General features: G+C 42.2%; 1 protein-coding gene across 4 annotated transcripts in view; it reads left to right on the top strand.

Moving 5' to 3' along the window:
* Positions 1–16,400, top strand: part of grid2 (glutamate receptor, ionotropic, delta 2) — a 434,148-nt gene that overhangs the window by 279,293 nt on the left and 138,455 nt on the right. For all 4 annotated transcript variants that reach the window (XM_068703404.1, XM_068703407.1, XM_068703405.1 and 1 more), the window contains 2 exons: positions 4,410–4,463; positions 13,051–13,224. In XM_068703404.1, the coding sequence (XP_068559505.1) occupies positions 4,410–4,463; positions 13,051–13,224 (228 nt within the window). The remainder of the gene's footprint in view (positions 1–4,409; positions 4,464–13,050; positions 13,225–16,400) is intronic.

The following is a 16,400-nucleotide window of genomic DNA, read 5'->3' as shown; positions in this document are numbered from 1 at the left end:
ACACACACACACACACACACACACACACACACACACACACACGCACGCACACACACACTTGACATGAAGGCACCCATTCAAACATGCATAAGGCACGCTGTGGGAGTAGCAGCAGTTTTGATGTATGGGGGAGAAGATGCTTCAGTTGGCATGCACTCAATTCCATTTGTGAAAACTCCTCTCCTTATTTTGTATATTACTGGTAATGTTTTAGAGTGTTCTGAGACATGCAAGTTAGACACAGGGAAAGAGTCCGTGATTAGGTAAGAGAGACTGGAATGAAAGAGGAAGGCGCAAAGAGGTTGCATAGCTCATTGATTGATAAAGTTGAGTTTTTAAGTGGGGAACATAGAAAACTGAATTGTATGAAGTTGCCTATAGCCTTTCAAATAGGCAAAGAAGTGGTTCTTTGTTCCTTAGTAGCCCGGCAGTTTGTGTACCTTATTTTAAAGTGTTGCAGCAATAGGAAACCTAATAAAGAAAGACATCAAAACACGGGTTACTTTCCTGGGAAATATAGTAATCACAAGAAACTTCTAGTCCCTCTTCATCTCCTCTCTGTCTCTCCATCGGTCACTCATCTATGCCCGCTTTCTTTCCCGATGTTTTAGGTTCTCTGTATATTTATCTTCCATCTTACAGCATTTCGGTGGAATGGAAGGTTTGAGATGATTACAGTGATCATACTCCCGAACCCATAGACCCAGACTCAGACACCTTATCCCCCCCACGCACATATGTAGACGGAGAAACACTATTTAACTATAGTAATCCAAAAGCATCAATTTCTTTTGTTCACTGCGTAAATGGATGCATAACCGTATAGCACAGCAAATAAAATGACTTTTCTGTGGGCGAATACTGCATTAGTGGCTGGACTGTGAGGGAATGGAGTGGTAGAAATGGATCTGTGCGTGTGCGTGTGCTTTTAGATGTTTGTCTTCACGTAACTTTTGTGTGTCTGTGCGCTTCGGTGCTTTTCACAACTTGGGCTCGCATGTTTAAGTGTGAAGCTTGGATATTCCTAGTTCGGAGGCTGGGCTGTAGGCTGTTTGCTTGATTTGATCACAAATAGTGCATGAAATTAAATTACACAACTAATTTTCAATTTAGAGCACTTTATTCAATAGCAACGCCCACTCTCCCTCTTCAAGCTTCCCCCACAATGTACTTACGCAATAATCTGCTTTTGCACTAATATTTCTTCCCCTCTCACACACAGAAACACAAGCAGCCATACACATGGATACACTACTACCCAGTGTATATACTGTATGTCATTATGCATTTGATTGTCTAAAGAGTGATGTGGTTTGTATACCTGTGTATGTGTGTGCACCATACTGTTGAATCGACCCTGCTCCTGTCAAGTCAGGCCTCGGCATGACCAGCAAACCTTGACTCTGAATGTCAGCCAACAGCAGCCGTTTGCCAGAATCAATGATTTTCTCTTTGTTGGACTCCTTCAGGAGTGACATGTGGACGGAGGTCATTACAAGATCAAAATGGTGTTTGGCGGTACCGCTGCTACTCCACAAAACCCATACCAAACTTGGGGGTGCACGGTGGCACAACGTTGCAGACAAGTCTTATTCCTCTCTGTCTGCTTTCAGACTTTTAGAAAAGGCTTCGTTTTAATGACACTGAGTGATTTGATTCCTCCCGGTCCGCAGAGCTGGTGTTTGTTTGATCTTCCGACTTCAAAAAGTAAGAACTGTGCAGAAACTAAGCTTTTGTCGAGCTGGCCATAGAGGTCGGAAGGATCAATGTGCCAGCATTGAGGGAACGACACCCAAGAGAGTGACTGCTACCTGCCACGTTGGCATTGAGCTGTTGAAAAGGCTGCGGCAGTTTGTTAGCTTGTGTGGACAAATATGCATGCAGACGCACACAAACAAGGCAGTTTAAGATGTTAGATTTGTGCTTGAGAGAGAGAGAGAGAGAGAGAGAGAGAGAGAGAGAGAGAGAGAGAGAATTGAACGGTTCCAACCCCTGAGGAGTCACGTCTAGTGTTAGGAGTCTGCCCTTTCGCTAATTAGCTTGAAACATCTGCCCAGACGTCTGCCAGAGGGAGGTTATAGCGGGAGAAGTGGAAACACTCACCGACAGTTGCTTGCATGAGAAAAACCTCATAATACACATATTTACATTGCTTTACATAGACAATCGCAATGTCACAAGTTAAGGCGCATGCAGACAATTTGTGCATTTTCCATGTTTAAGAAGTTAGTTTTCTTCATACTCTTGTGTAAATAGCATCTAGAACCTTAATGAGCGCCAAGGGAAGGGACCAGGGCAAACAGGCATGGAGAAGAGAAAAAACAGCTTGCCAAACCTCTGTCCTTTCTTCTCTCTATTTCCTATCTCCCTCCTTCACTGCTTGTTGTTTGTGTTTGTGCAATGCTCCAGTAGATAGAGACAGAAACAACATGAGAGGACAAAAAAAAAGATTAATAAGCGCCAGTATTCTAGTGCTTCTCGTTGTTTTCTTTTCAGCGATGTTCCACAGCAAAGTCTTAGGGAGTAGGTAAGAGCAGAGAAGAACAAAGATGCTGTCAGAAAAGAAGAATTAGGGCCAAAATCTAGTTTTGTATCCCTCTCCATCATTCCCCTCTCTGCCTTACTCCTTGTCTGTGTGTCGCAGCCATGTTTCCTGTAGACAAAGTGTTTCACGGCAGCCGCTGAGGTTACAATGATGAAGCTTTATGAAGACTCTGTGGGAGATTAAACCACTATTAGCCACGCTCCGTCAGCTCTCTCCAGCTGTTGCCGTTTGTTTACGGCTAAAAAGTGTTTTATGACACACGGTGCTATAGTCACCTAAACAATTACGGCAAATGATATACGAGTGGCACTGTATTTTTTACACCAGGAGGAAAAGGAGGGGAGGGGAGGGGAGGAGCGCTGGCAGTCAGAGAGAGAAGTGAGAAATTAAAGAGGGAGAGCACAGATGATGGGTTGAAAGGTGAGGCGACAAAATGAAAGGGTTGAGTGGGCAGGGAGCAAAAATGAGTGTTATGGAAGAAAGCGGAAAGCAAGGTTGAACCCTCATGTTCAAAAGTAAATGACACAGATGAAGCGATACGCCTTGAAATCCACTGAAGAGATAGGTGGGTGAAGGATGAGTGACAAGATAGAGAAGATAGACGAGGACAGAAAGAGCGGATAATAAATGAGTAATAAATAAATGTACTATTTGGTTTGAGTTAGCAGAGAAAGAGAACCGGTGAGCTCCACTAAAACTCTAATCTATTTTCTGCTTCACTACTTTTTTAGGTTCTTAATGGCACTGACATTTATCTTTTTTTTACAAATGTTACCTTTAGCGATCCATCAGCGATGTTCTACTTTCTAAATGTTGTGTAGCTCGTGTCCAGTTGTGATGCTCCTGCCCATTTTGGGCAGAGAGAGCAAAAGTAAATGCAAAAGCTTGATTAAGGAAACGTAATCACCTCCCGGGCTCCGCGAGAGAGGGACCTTACCGATGGTCGTTCAATAAGCAGCTGTCCTCATGATGTGTATATTTGTTGGTTAAGGGGAAAGGCCTTGCCCTCTTGCCTGTCAGAGAGAATGATTGAGTAGAAGTCTACTGCCAGAGTTCACTGCTAACAGGAGGAAAAGAGTCACTTTTTCAGAGAGTGAGCTGAAAGAAGCTGCTGCTAAAGGGAAAGCGATGATACTATACCAGAAATGTATGTGTAAATGTACTGTAGGTGTGTCTGGAGCTCCAAATGTTTTGGCCTTGTGTGTGCAGTTGCTCTCGCTGTCATCTCGGGAGCACCGTTTCAAAGTTGCTGCAGTGTTTTAACAATTGTTTAGTTACTAGTTAAGAGTTGACACATATAAATAATTTCAGTTATGTTATTAACAATTAATGGAAAAGCTTCTCTTTTTCCCAGTGCAGAAACCTACTATTTGTGGCTGTGTGTGTGTGTGTGTGTGTGTGTGTGTGTGTGTGTGTGTGTGTGTGTGTGTGTGTGTGTGTGTGTGTGTGTGTGTGTGTGTGTGTGTGTGTGTGTGTGTGTATAAATAACAGAGACAGGGGCGAGGACAGAGACACATGATCAAGGGTCGCCGTATTTGCATGTGTTTGAAACGATTTTTGACTGATACCTTGAGCACCTTTGATACAAGTTTTCTCAAATCACTTATGCCAAGCTTCACACTGGGTTTCAGCCTTGCACATTTCCATAATGTTCTTTTCCATAATATTCACACTTCAGTTTCCATGAATTACATTATCCGAGCAAGAAAATATCTTTAAAGGCAACACTAAGGAATTCCTCCTTCTTTAAGACATAAAAAACAGACTGTTGTCTCCTAACTCATTTCCCTTATTTCTATCAAATCAAGGAGATCTCTTTTTTTTCTGAATTTGAAATGTGATTGTGTGTTTTCTTGTGTTGCAGGTGGTGGAGACCAACCTGGTGGCCTTCGATTGTCACTGGATCCTGATTAACGAGGTGAGTGTCGAGGCAATGATTTATGGATCCTGTACCTGGTGTGCCTTCAGTTCACCTTATTGTTTCAATTATCCCAGGAATATGTATGGTTTTAGATCCGGAGCCACTCTAATCTCTTTCATTGTCTTAGGTGTTTAAAGGAGACAGTAGAGTTTATAAAGTTGTTGACTTTAGTTCAGTTTGTCCAATAACACACGAAACTTGATGAACGAGGACAGTTTGGTTTATTATAGTGAGCTTCTGCTGCTGTGTCCCCTGGCAAATACAATACAGTAAAGATTTTATACTTTTTTTTTAATGCTCACCACTTATTGATGATAGAGCCACTATCAAGCACTAAATTGTCAGAGATGACAAAAGTGACCTTGGAAGAACTCCTTTGGATGAGCATATATTCCGGTTCAAAATCAGTATTGCTACTTAAATATTAAAAGCTTTCTGAATTAACGAGAGCAGATAAGATCTGACGGTCCACAAAGTGCCTCTAAGACTGAGGTTTTTCTTTAGCCCATGTTGTCAATCACCGATCACAGTGACTATTGGTCATAAGAGAAAAAATATTGAAACTTTTATATTGGCTGCACTTTCATATTCGTTTTGAATAGGAGCTCATCTTTGATCTTGTGTCTTTTACAAAACCAGCAGGATCAGCTGTGTGTGTGTGTGTGTGTGTGTGTGTGTGTGTGTGTGTGTGTGTGTGTGTGTGTGTGTGTGTGTGTGCGTGTGCGTGCGTGCGTGTGCGTGTGCGTGTGTATGCTTGCTCCTGCTACAGTAGCTAATGCACTGTGTCTTGGTAGCCTTCGGCATTACAGTGAACTGGCAGGACACAGCAGGGGCTCCATGCTGCCTCACATTCATACACACACAAGAGCAAGTGTGCAAACACAACCGTGTACACATGCAAAAAAAAAATATTTACTGGAGGGGCAACGGTAAACCTTACTTGGTACAAAACAAGAAGAGATCCTCAGATCCTCTAGTGTACTGTAGTTTCTCTCGCTCCCTGTTCCATCTTCAAGTCATAGCCTGTAATGCTGCCACGTGCTGCAAGGCTCAGCAGTCCTATTACTTGCTCAGTTATGCAAAGAAAGTAGTTCTGTTTGAAACCAATGTTAGTATGCATGACATCCATTAAAGCTGCAGGGGGAGCCAATCATTATTTTCTGATGTTCACCTTTAGAATGTTAGTCTTGTGACATGAAGCTTTTTTATTTTTTGCTATTTGATATGGAAGAAAGGCTGCAGCAACATTGTCACAATCCCCACACGTAACTCAGACAACCGCCCAGAATTGTGTGGATTTTTTTGCATTTCGTCAAATGCTAATGCATCCAGAAAGTGAGGGAAAAGAACGAGACCCGCATCTGCACTTTAATGTAGATGGCAGGCTCCTCAGAGGTAAAAATGTGGATTAATCTGTTCAAATCAAGCACTCTGTATTAGTTACTGGCTTCATACAAGGACTATTATGCCATTTAAATGCATCTCCTCCGCTAATTTAAATAAATGGCGTAGTGTAATATGCAGAGATTTTCCGCTCACTTAAAAATTAAAAAAAAAAAAAAAAAAAACGGTTGTGGTCTTACACTTTCCTGGCAGAGTTATCTATCATTACTCGACTGCCTGGTAGGATACATTCACATTTATCTGTCTTAATAGACTGCTCTGCATCCTGTTAAGCATCTGGTATTGTCTAACACTCTCCAGGCCTCCTGGCAGCAACCGGCTCTTTGCTTAGCTTTGTGGGAGGCCTAACATGTCAATCTGCAGCCTGAGTGTATGTCTAGCAGCAGGCCGCCTGTAACACTTTGTACCTGCTGCCTTTGAGGAATCAACGGTGAAATGCAGTCTGGCAGCCCAATGCTCCCCTTTGTACGTTCAAGCAATGGCAGAATATCACTGAAATATGTTTTCCTTACTGTTATTACAGTTATAGATAATACAAATAAAAAAACACATGTATATAAGTATAAAATGCCAGCAGTTGTGATTACCACCAAGTCTGCTTCTTCCTTTAATAAGTCAAATGAGGCCCTTCCCAAGTGTGCTGGAGAACTAAGGTGACCTTCAGGTAAAAATGTGAAGGGCCCTCATTAGAGCCAGTGTTTGGGCTACTGTAGAAACAGAGCTGTCCAACATTGCAGACTCCGAGGAAGAGGACCCACTCCCTGTAAAGATGTAAGCTGAAATAAACTCTTAGTACCCCCTAACTCCTTTAAAACAGGATGTAGATTGGCTTGTGGCGACCATGTGATACAGTCTGGTTATCACTTGTAGTCGTCTCATTGCAAAAAAGAGAGTTGTTCGCAACTCACCACTCCTAATTAGGGAACAAAACTATCTGTGGGAGCAGTAGAAGCTGGCAGTGTTAAGGTCATTATGTGAAATCAATCAGTATAACACGTACAGTCTAAAACGTCGCTCCATTCTGACACGTACAGTACTTCAGTGCCTTTACACCAAAGTGTCGACTACTCTCATGCTTTTGGCATGACGCTGTCAGACTCTGTCTCATGCTCTCCTGCTTCTCAACCAAATGTCACGCCACAGTTTAGGATGTCATTTCAAATGGAGCAAGAACCAGTCAGTAAAGTGAGTATGATGAGAGGAGACCAGATTGGGTCATAGGCGGGACGGAAGGCTAATTTCTCTTACATCTCTCTGCTCATGCTGTCTGCATACATGCTATGGCACTTTCTGAAAATGTGGACATTGCAGCTGGTGTTCAGATACTTCCACCCACATGTCATTACCCAACATGTGTATGCATCAAATGCTGTCTACGTTGCTAAGTAGAGATATAGGATATTTATGATAGCTGGTTGAGCTGTTCAGGCAAAAAAAAAAAAAAAAACATCAATTCAATATTAGCCAACCAAAATGAGATAGCTAGTCACTGATATTCAGCCTAACTGCTTTCACCGTAATATTATTGAACACTTCTTTTGCCGAAATAGTAGGAGAAGGGAGATGGAGGCGGAAGAAACAACAGATGTGCAAATGTGAAGGAAGGAGGAGAGAGAGATGGTGGAACAGAGAGAGCTTAAAGATCCCCTTCACTCAAAAATGTGTTTTCCTTAAATTTAAGCTCCCTAAAATGTCTGACCTTGACTATACTGACTTGTATCCATGCAGAGTTTGTCCCTGAAGAAGTGTTTTTACATTCCTCTACTGAAGGGTGAGATTTCTGTGCACTTATCTTAATCTTATTCAAAAAGTATCGGGCAAGCTTGATTTGGTACGTCACAAATTTGAAAGCCAATACACACACTGACGGAGGAACAGTCTCTACACAACACCGGCAAAGAAACCTGAATCCCTCCGGGGTAGAACGGATTGTCAGTACAGAGAGTTTTCATTAGCATAGTGAAAGTGTTGACAGAAAACACAGTTGAGTGTGCAGCTTTAGCATGTAAACCAGACCGTGAAGCTTCCTTTCACAATATACCAAAAAAAAACCACTTTTAATGGGGCTCCGTCTAATCCTTAGCCTGTATCTCTTCTATTTGCATCTTTCAATCTAAAATCAAAAAATTGCCCTCAAATAATTTAAAGAAAAGCTTTATTCCCCTCTTTTCGACTTTACAGTGTCGTAATTCTGCTTATCAAGATTTAAGTTTAGTCACAGACTGTTCTGATGTAGACACAATATTCCCACCATGGGCTGTGGGAAGTCTCGCAGTAGAGTGTTTAAAATGGATGAGGACGGCTACAATGCTTTGCTTTACGTAAAGTCCTCTAGTGCTGGTTCTTTGGAGAATGAATATTCTTATTTGTAAAAGTGCTCTCCCTCCCTGTGGTTTATTATGGATGAGGGGGTACTGTATGGTTGTCATAACTCTGCTTTATCTACAGCCAGCAGTCAGACAGCCCCACTGAGGGGGAGTTCACAGTTCATAATTGATCATCCTTCCTCCCCCTATCTCCTCCGTTCTGCTCAGACTGAGGGGATGAGGATGAGGAGGAGCAGAAATAATAAGGGACGCTCATGGCTTCTCTTTTCTCCGTCTTTCTCCTAAGTTTGGCGGTTAACTCCACTATTGACCTCACCCGTTCGGAATCTCTTCATGGTCTTGCCTTTTTTCTCTCATAGTATAATTCTTGATCACCTCTATTGCCGTTCACACTCGTTATTTTCTTCATTATTCTCTTTCTCTACAGTCATTTCAGCCTTTTTTTGTCTCTCGAGGGAACAAGTGCATGCTAATGAGATGAGACAAGATTAGGCTTTTCTGTCATTTTGGCTCTTAACACATCAGTGCATGATATGCAAAGCCATGTAACTGAAATTTTGGGGATTTTCATGCCTTGAATATGATTGAAGGATTATATGGTCTTAGAACAATCTTCAAACCTTTGATTAATGAAGCCCTACCAAAACCCATTGTACCAACTCCACAAATGTACGGTGGTCATTCATTGCTCTTGGAAACATGCTGAAGATGCAAAATAAATGTAGCTATAGGCTGCATTTAGCTGCTAAGTTAAAGAACATTGTTATTTACTGCTACAGTGCTTGCAGGGGGAGAACGAGTTAACAGTCGTGCACACTCTGTGCACAGCTGGAAGTTGCCCAGTATGACTGCAGCCATCTAAGACTGTCGTTGCTAAGCGGCTCTCCAGCAGCTGTTGGATATTTTTAGTGTCTTGTTAAAGGCGAGTGTGACACTACTCCTATCCAGATGTCCCTGCATGGTCGAGGGATCTGAATCCAAAACTTTTTTGATCACAGCTTTGTCAGAGATTTGACATGACGAAGATTTATTTAGTGTTTTCTACACAGTCCTCCATCTCCACTATAATGCACTGTCTCCCTACATGCAGTCATGTTAAGGATTGCCCCTCATTAAAGGTCTCATGGAATACCTAAAACAGCTTCAAGGGATCAAGAGTCTTAGTAGTTGAGAAAACAGATACTGGTAAGCAGCCAGCTGCAGTCCGGTACCAACCCCAAGTGCTCAGGAGGCTTCCTCTGCCTCGGTTCACTGGCACTGGTGTCTCCAACAGGCTGCAGGATACGTGAATATTTACCACGGCAACAAGTGAAAGCTGACATTAGCACATAATCGTCCGAACAACAATAACCCATTAAATTAAAAATCGCCATTTTAATTTAAACCAAAATTGCTTCAATCCCCAAGGAGATACATCAGCGTTCGCGACATTATGGTTCCCTCAAACAATGTGTAACGAAGATGAGCATCAGAGGGGATTAAGAAGCAAAATAAGTAGGTGTATACCTGCATGTCTGCACTGAATCACTGCATAGGTGCTAAGCTAAGTGTAGCCTAAAACTAACCAGCCATATCCTAAGATTACCATAGTTTGTTATATTAATCTAGAAACACCATCGCACAAAGTAACCTATATCAAAAGCCAGTTTAAAGTCTGTCTGAGTCTCCCTCCACCATGACTGTTGATCTGTCAACCATTCGTTGTGGAGCGAATGCAATGGAACGGGGGAGGACATTTAGGGGCTGTTGTGGAACATTGCCAGAAGTTGAGGAAAGAGAAGAGGCCAAATGAAACAAAATGATTTTTCCAGTTTTGTTTTGTTTTTCACAACTTTGAACCTTTTGATAGGAGCAAAACAAAGGGATTTGGTGTTCTCAGAGCAAAGGGGAGAACAGGTAGGAGCTGCAAGGGTGAAATGAGGAGTAGGAGGAGCAGAAAGGGTTGAAGAATAAAGAAAAGCATCTTTTGTTCACCACATCTCCAGATACAGTAAAAAGAGAAAGGGAAGGATTTGGTGTCTCCAGGGGAGACATAGAGAGAGGGAGGAGTTGAGGGGAGAAAGGGGCAGAGAACAAAGTACAGGGGTCAGAGAAGAAGTGCCGAGAACAATTGAGGATGAGGGATGTGTTTTTGCTTTTGACTCTCATCTTCAAGTAAAACACTAAAGACGAGGATTTGGTGCCCTCAGGGGACTAGAGAAGGAGAGCGAGAGGTGATGGGTTGAGGGTGCCTGCAGACCCAAACTTCAAGTTTATGGAGTAAACAACTCATGAGTCACTCTATATATGAGCCGCGGGGCGTTTTGGGGGCAACAACAGTTTCTGGTTACATGTAGTTGGACTTGGTGCACAGATCAGGGGGCCACTAAAGCCTCAATGATTTTGTAACTGATTGTTCAGCTGGAAGGGGGCTTTGATTGATGAGGATGGATAATAATAATAATAATAATAATAATGCTACCTTTGCTCAAATGCTTATTAGGACTGAATATGAAAACTAGGCAGATATGATGATTTGTGTTTGTGATTTTCTCAACCTGTTAAGTCAATCAGCCGTAGTTATTCCATGCTTGGTTAAACGGTAAAATAAAGTGCTTTGGTTTAGGTTTACTTGTACCAAACCAAACTAAACCAGAGCGATCACATGTTGCATATTTTTGATCTTATTTTAATATTGTGATTGAGGAAGCCCATGAACGGTTGACAGTAAGTGGCCTAAAGGGGGTTATGGGAGAAATGAAACATGAAAATGGAGAAGTCTTATAACAGGGGATGAGTGTCAGCGAGTGTCGATGTAGCTGTACTCAAGAGCATGTGTGATTCGATACGTGTGGTCATGTCAGTGCGCGTGTGTACGTATGCATGTCACACTTATTCATGCTCAGCTGTTAAAAGGCTAACAGCTTTGAGAGCACGCCACCACTGAAAGTCACACTGGGTGAAGTCTGTTAAGTTTGTCCCCAGAGAGACAGAGACGAAGAGGCAGATAGAACGTGACATAGGAGGAAAGATGCACAAACGCCCGATGAGACAAATCTCATAATGATCTTTTCCTTTAAAGTTTCAGCGCTTGTGCGTGCGTGTGGGTGTGTGTGTGTGTGTGTGTGTGTGTGTGTGTGTGTGTGGGGGTGTGTGTGTGTGTGTGTGTGTGTGTGTGTGTGTGTGTGTGTGTGTGCATTCCTGTGCATCTATGTTTGTTTGAGTTTGATCCTTCAAATGGGGCACTCTGGATAATTCTTGCCCGCCGATGTTTCTTTGCATGCCCTTGACTGCCCGCTGTGAATCTTAATTCTCTTTTGGCCCACAGATCTGCCTTTTTAGCAATTTTCAGCATTTTCTCTCTGTCCTGCATCTTTTTTTTTTGTTGGCTTTGTAATTCAGTTCCCTTCAGGGTTTTATGTAAGCAACTGTTTGGGATTTTTGCCACGTCTTACCCCCAAAAGCCAGCAAACACACCCCTTACTTGAACTGTTGAGAAAGTACATACTTCAGAGCTCAAGGCATTCATACAAGGTTAAACCTGTTACATTATTTCGGTTGCATAAATACCCCTTTCTTCCGCTTTTATCTTTTTTTTTTTTTTTCATAATTAAAATCAATTGTAGATTCAGAACCTTCAGTTTACTCACTGTATTTCAAGAAAATGTCATTAAATTTGACAGCAGAGGGGGAAAAGTGTCAGCGGGCTCCTTTGAGTCTCACATCTCTCATACCTAATTCTAAATATTTGAAACGGCATCAATGTGATTTCAGTAATAATTGCATATGTTTGCCAACAGAGCGAGAGCCATATTTCAACATAATTAATGCAGATGAGTGCAGCTATACCAACGAAGCCTGTATAATACCACCTCTAATCACCATTGATCACATCCCATGAGGACTCACTAGCCTTAATGAACGTTAATTACATTCAAATGAAATCCATTGAGATTAGTCAATGAACCGGTGGTACCTATAACATTACCTCTCACTACTATAAAGTGTGTGTGTGTGTGTGTGTGTGTGTGTGTGTGTGTGTGTGTGTGTGTGTGATGGCTTATTTATGTATGTCGCATCCATCCTGTCAAGCAGGCTGCCATGCGCAAATGAAACGGAATCAAACGAGGGATCCCCTGAAAACATCTGCACACACATACACACAGATTTTACACATAAACTGGCTTGTGCGCGCAACACACGCTCAAGCACACACACACACACACACACACACACACACAGACACCCACTGCACACATACACAAAGACAGCACAGGCTGTCTCGGTTGGTGGCAGCGTTACCTCCACGAGGGACGATAAACGTCAGCTCTCATCGCGTCACCACATGACCCCGTGCACTCGCAGAGGATGAATGGAGAACCGTGGATGGAGGGAGGGAGAGAGATTGTGTCCTAGGGCTAAAATTAGCAATGATTCCTCCCCCAAGGTTTCGCAAGGACATGCAGAGTACGTGCAAACACACATGCATGCACACAACACGCACGCACGCACACACACACACACAAACACATGCTTTTACTCTCCTCTTCCCCATCTTTTTTTTTGCAGATGATGTTGACGATGGTTTTTCACGGCTCAGTGTGGGGATAATGGGAAAAGTAGAGCATATAAAGCGACACCTAAACCACTTGAAATATGTCTCATGAGCAACTTTTTTTTGTGTTGTTACTGTTTTTTGTATATTTCTTGTGAAAATTGTCGGCTGTAGGTCTCCTGCAACAACTAGTGACGTGATGGAGTTGTTGTTATTGATTTTTCTCTTTCCTCTCTCGCTCTTTTTCTGAACCCTAATCATTCCCCCTCCGATCCCCACCACCACCACCCTCCTCCGCCTCCTCTTTCCACGCTCTCAGGAGATCTCAGACTACGACTTGCAGGAGTTAGTCATGAAGTCGATCGGTCGGTTGACGGTGGTGCGCCAGACGTTCCCCATGCCCCAGAACACAACTCAGCGCTGTGTCAAACACAACCACAGGATTAACACTTCCCTGTGTGACCCTAAAAACCCCAAGGCTCAGCAGTTGGAGGTGAGTTGGTTTGTTGCTTTATCTGTAAGGCAGGTCAGTGATTTTCAACAAATCAAATAAGCATACTGGGTTCATGCTTTGTGTCTATTATGTGTGTATTTAGCAGCTAATAAGATGCTATTTTTGAAATTAAAAGTAGGCTATGCTAGAAGTGTGGTTGAAATATTTGCATGATGTTCTGGAAAAAAACAACAAATGTATCTCAGATCCACGTACGGTCCAGTTCACATTATTTGTCTCCGCAGATGACCTTGCTCCAAAAATGGTTTTTTTTGTTGTTTTTTTTTACTTAACTATTCTAATTCACTTTAAATCTTGCACTAAAAGGTTGGTTGTGAATGCTTAGACAGTGAGCTGGAAAGCTGCTCACATGTTACAATAAAATCAAAGAGCCACAGCTGCAGTACGGAGTAGTTGTTGCCCTGGTCTTTGGCATTCTGTTCCTTTGCAATTTAATTAACTGGATCAAAACTACCAAAGAGCAAAACATCATGAAATTATGTTCAGTCTTTTCTTTTCCTCAAAATGGAGAGGGCTGTCCAGTGGGGATACAGTCAATTGATCGCCAAATGCATTATTGGGCAACTTTGCCCTCAATAAAAAGCAGCGCTATAGTCAGCATAGCCCAGTGTAAAAGACTTGAGGAGAAAACAATAGAGCGTGGTTTTTTGGTGGTATCACTTACACAAACAAGTACAAATCCATCATATAGTTAGGAAAATATCCAAGCAATTTCTTTTAATTTTCATGTCTTTAGAACTGACTGTCAGCCATTTTGGAGGCTCATTTGGCTGCAGTGACTCTAAACGATCTTTATATGAGGCCGAGCTGATTGCTCCATCCTATCCTGTGTAATACATACGCCTTATTGGTGTTGAATCATGCAACACAAAGCCTTGACATTCAGTGACAAAAAAAAGGCAACACTTTATTGTTGCTCAGTGTGTGTGTGTGTGTGTGTGTGTGTGTGTGTGTGTGTGTGTGTGTGTGTGTAATACACATGTCTCTGAGTTACATGCTGTACAGTACATGCACACATCTCCTGAAATACTCTCAAATGTTTGTTTACACGCTGCTCACTGGGTTCTACTGAATATTTCAAAAGTCAAGCAAGTAATGCATTTAAAAGCTGCTCTGGAACTCCATGTTGTCTTTTTCAAACTGCTCCCAGTGTTGTCGTTTGACATGTCTCGTGTTCCAAAAAGCTTCCCAGTACACAGGGCGTGCTGATTTGACATTGTTACAGCTCATGCCTGTGAGTTTTCTTTTACCTGGAACAATAATCATTTTTTTAAAAATCTGTCTCACACCCGTATGTGTTTTACTCAGACCACACTATTCATCTGACAAACACGATGACAGGTTGTTTTTTTTCCCCTCAGGTTTCACATTTTCTTTACTTCACTAATATGTCCCCCAGGGTGGCAATATGTATGCAATTATTACCCCTCTTTTTGTGTGTATGTGAGTCATCAAGCTGCCATCAAAGAGAGCGGAGAAAAGGGAACACAATCTTATTTATGTGTCAAGACAAAAAAAAATGTGAAATTGAATTAATGTGCTGTTGATTTATGTGGATGCATTGGGCCCTCGGGGAAGCATTTGATGAAAGTTGGAAATACATTGAAAACAGAAACGTAGCCTTAATGTTTGTGTGGATATCTCCCTTTAAAACCAAAGACAGCACCGTTCTAGGCTTTCTCCCACTGTAATCAATGAAGTGACATGTTTATTTTCTAGTCAAATCAAATACATTTAAGTAATAAAATAAACAAAGAAAATGCCCGGAAGGTGAAAAACCAGCTAAATACATAAATTGAAAGTTGATTAAAGCCTAGACTTGGTTTGAGGCTCGCCATACATGATAAGACATTGTTAACTCCTGGAGGCCCTGAAGCATTGAATAATGTATGTAAATATTGCTTGCCTTTTGTGTCCTAATATGAATCGAGTGCTTCTTCAAGTGTGTTTCGGGTAGAGTCCTGTATTTGTGTATCCTGCTGTGGAGGACCGAGAGAGTGCATGCATCCACCTATGAGTGTGTGTGTGTGTGTGTGTGTGTGTGTGTGTGTGTGCATGTGAGTGTAACACATTCCCGTCAAGGACGATGTGTTGTTGAGAGCGAGAGTAAAAACATTGTCCATGCACAGTGAAAACACCCTGTACACATGTTCAGTTTGACATCCCGTGTGTGTGTGTATGTGTGTGTGTGTGTGTGTGTGTGTGTGTGTGTGTGTGTGTGTGTGTGTGTGTGTGTGTGTGTGTGTGTGTGAGAGAGGGAGTGGGCGGGTGGGTGTTTAAATTTGAGAGGGAGAGGAAACGAGGGATGGGCGAGAAAGAGAGACAGAGGAAGCGGATCAGCTCAGCGGTCAGAGAGTGGCCCAGAAGCCCAATTTCACACTGCACTGAAGCACATCAACTCAGGCTGACCACACACACACACACACACACACACACTTGGAGTGCAGAACCCACTGATTTTGAAGCTCCCCATAGAGCAGTAGATTTTCACTTTAATTTTTAGAGAAAAAGCAATAGGCACAGAGAGAGTGGGACAGAATGATAGATGGACAAAGATAGCAAGCAAAAGACTGCGACGAAACTGTGAGAGCAGGAATACTTCAATAAAAAAGTGAGAGAAAAGTTAGATGTAAGATCAACTTGACACTCTATGGGTTTTCTTTTGTTCTGTCGGTCTGTCTGTCAGTTAACTATACGACAAGTAACAAGGAGCATATCTTTTGTCATCTTATCATCTCTCATATAAATTCTTCAAACAGTGGAAAACTTTGACATGACCACGTTCCCAGTTGGTTCCCTCACTTTTAAGAATAGCATGCTGGAAGCAGAGTGATAGACTGAACAAGCAACACACTGCTCAGACAGAGTTGAGTGTGCTCTACGTGCACTGAATTCATCTTTTAGCCTGGAATCTAATTCAACCGTTTGAGTCTACATCTCTCCTCCTATTAAAAATGTCCAAAAAAGTTTTTAATTCTTAAAGTTACTACAAGAAAGTTTGATCTGGTTATGAAACAGTCTGTATGTAATACTGATGCCTCTATATGACCTACATAAGTCAGCGAGACCATCAGCAAGATGACTGGCTATTTCTATGTAAGTATTCTTAATGCTTGTCATTGTTGCCAGCGGGTCAGAACCACTACCGCTTTTGT

The sequence above is a fragment of the Cebidichthys violaceus genome, unplaced genomic scaffold (assembly GCF_023349555.1).
Source record: "Cebidichthys violaceus isolate CVI_PGR_0920_01 unplaced genomic scaffold, fCebVio1.0.p SCAF_9, whole genome shotgun sequence".
Lineage (NCBI taxonomy): Eukaryota > Metazoa > Chordata > Actinopteri > Perciformes > Stichaeidae > Cebidichthys > Cebidichthys violaceus.
The sequence above is the reverse complement of the archived record's forward strand: the minus strand, read 5'-3'. Positions and strand labels throughout refer to the sequence as shown.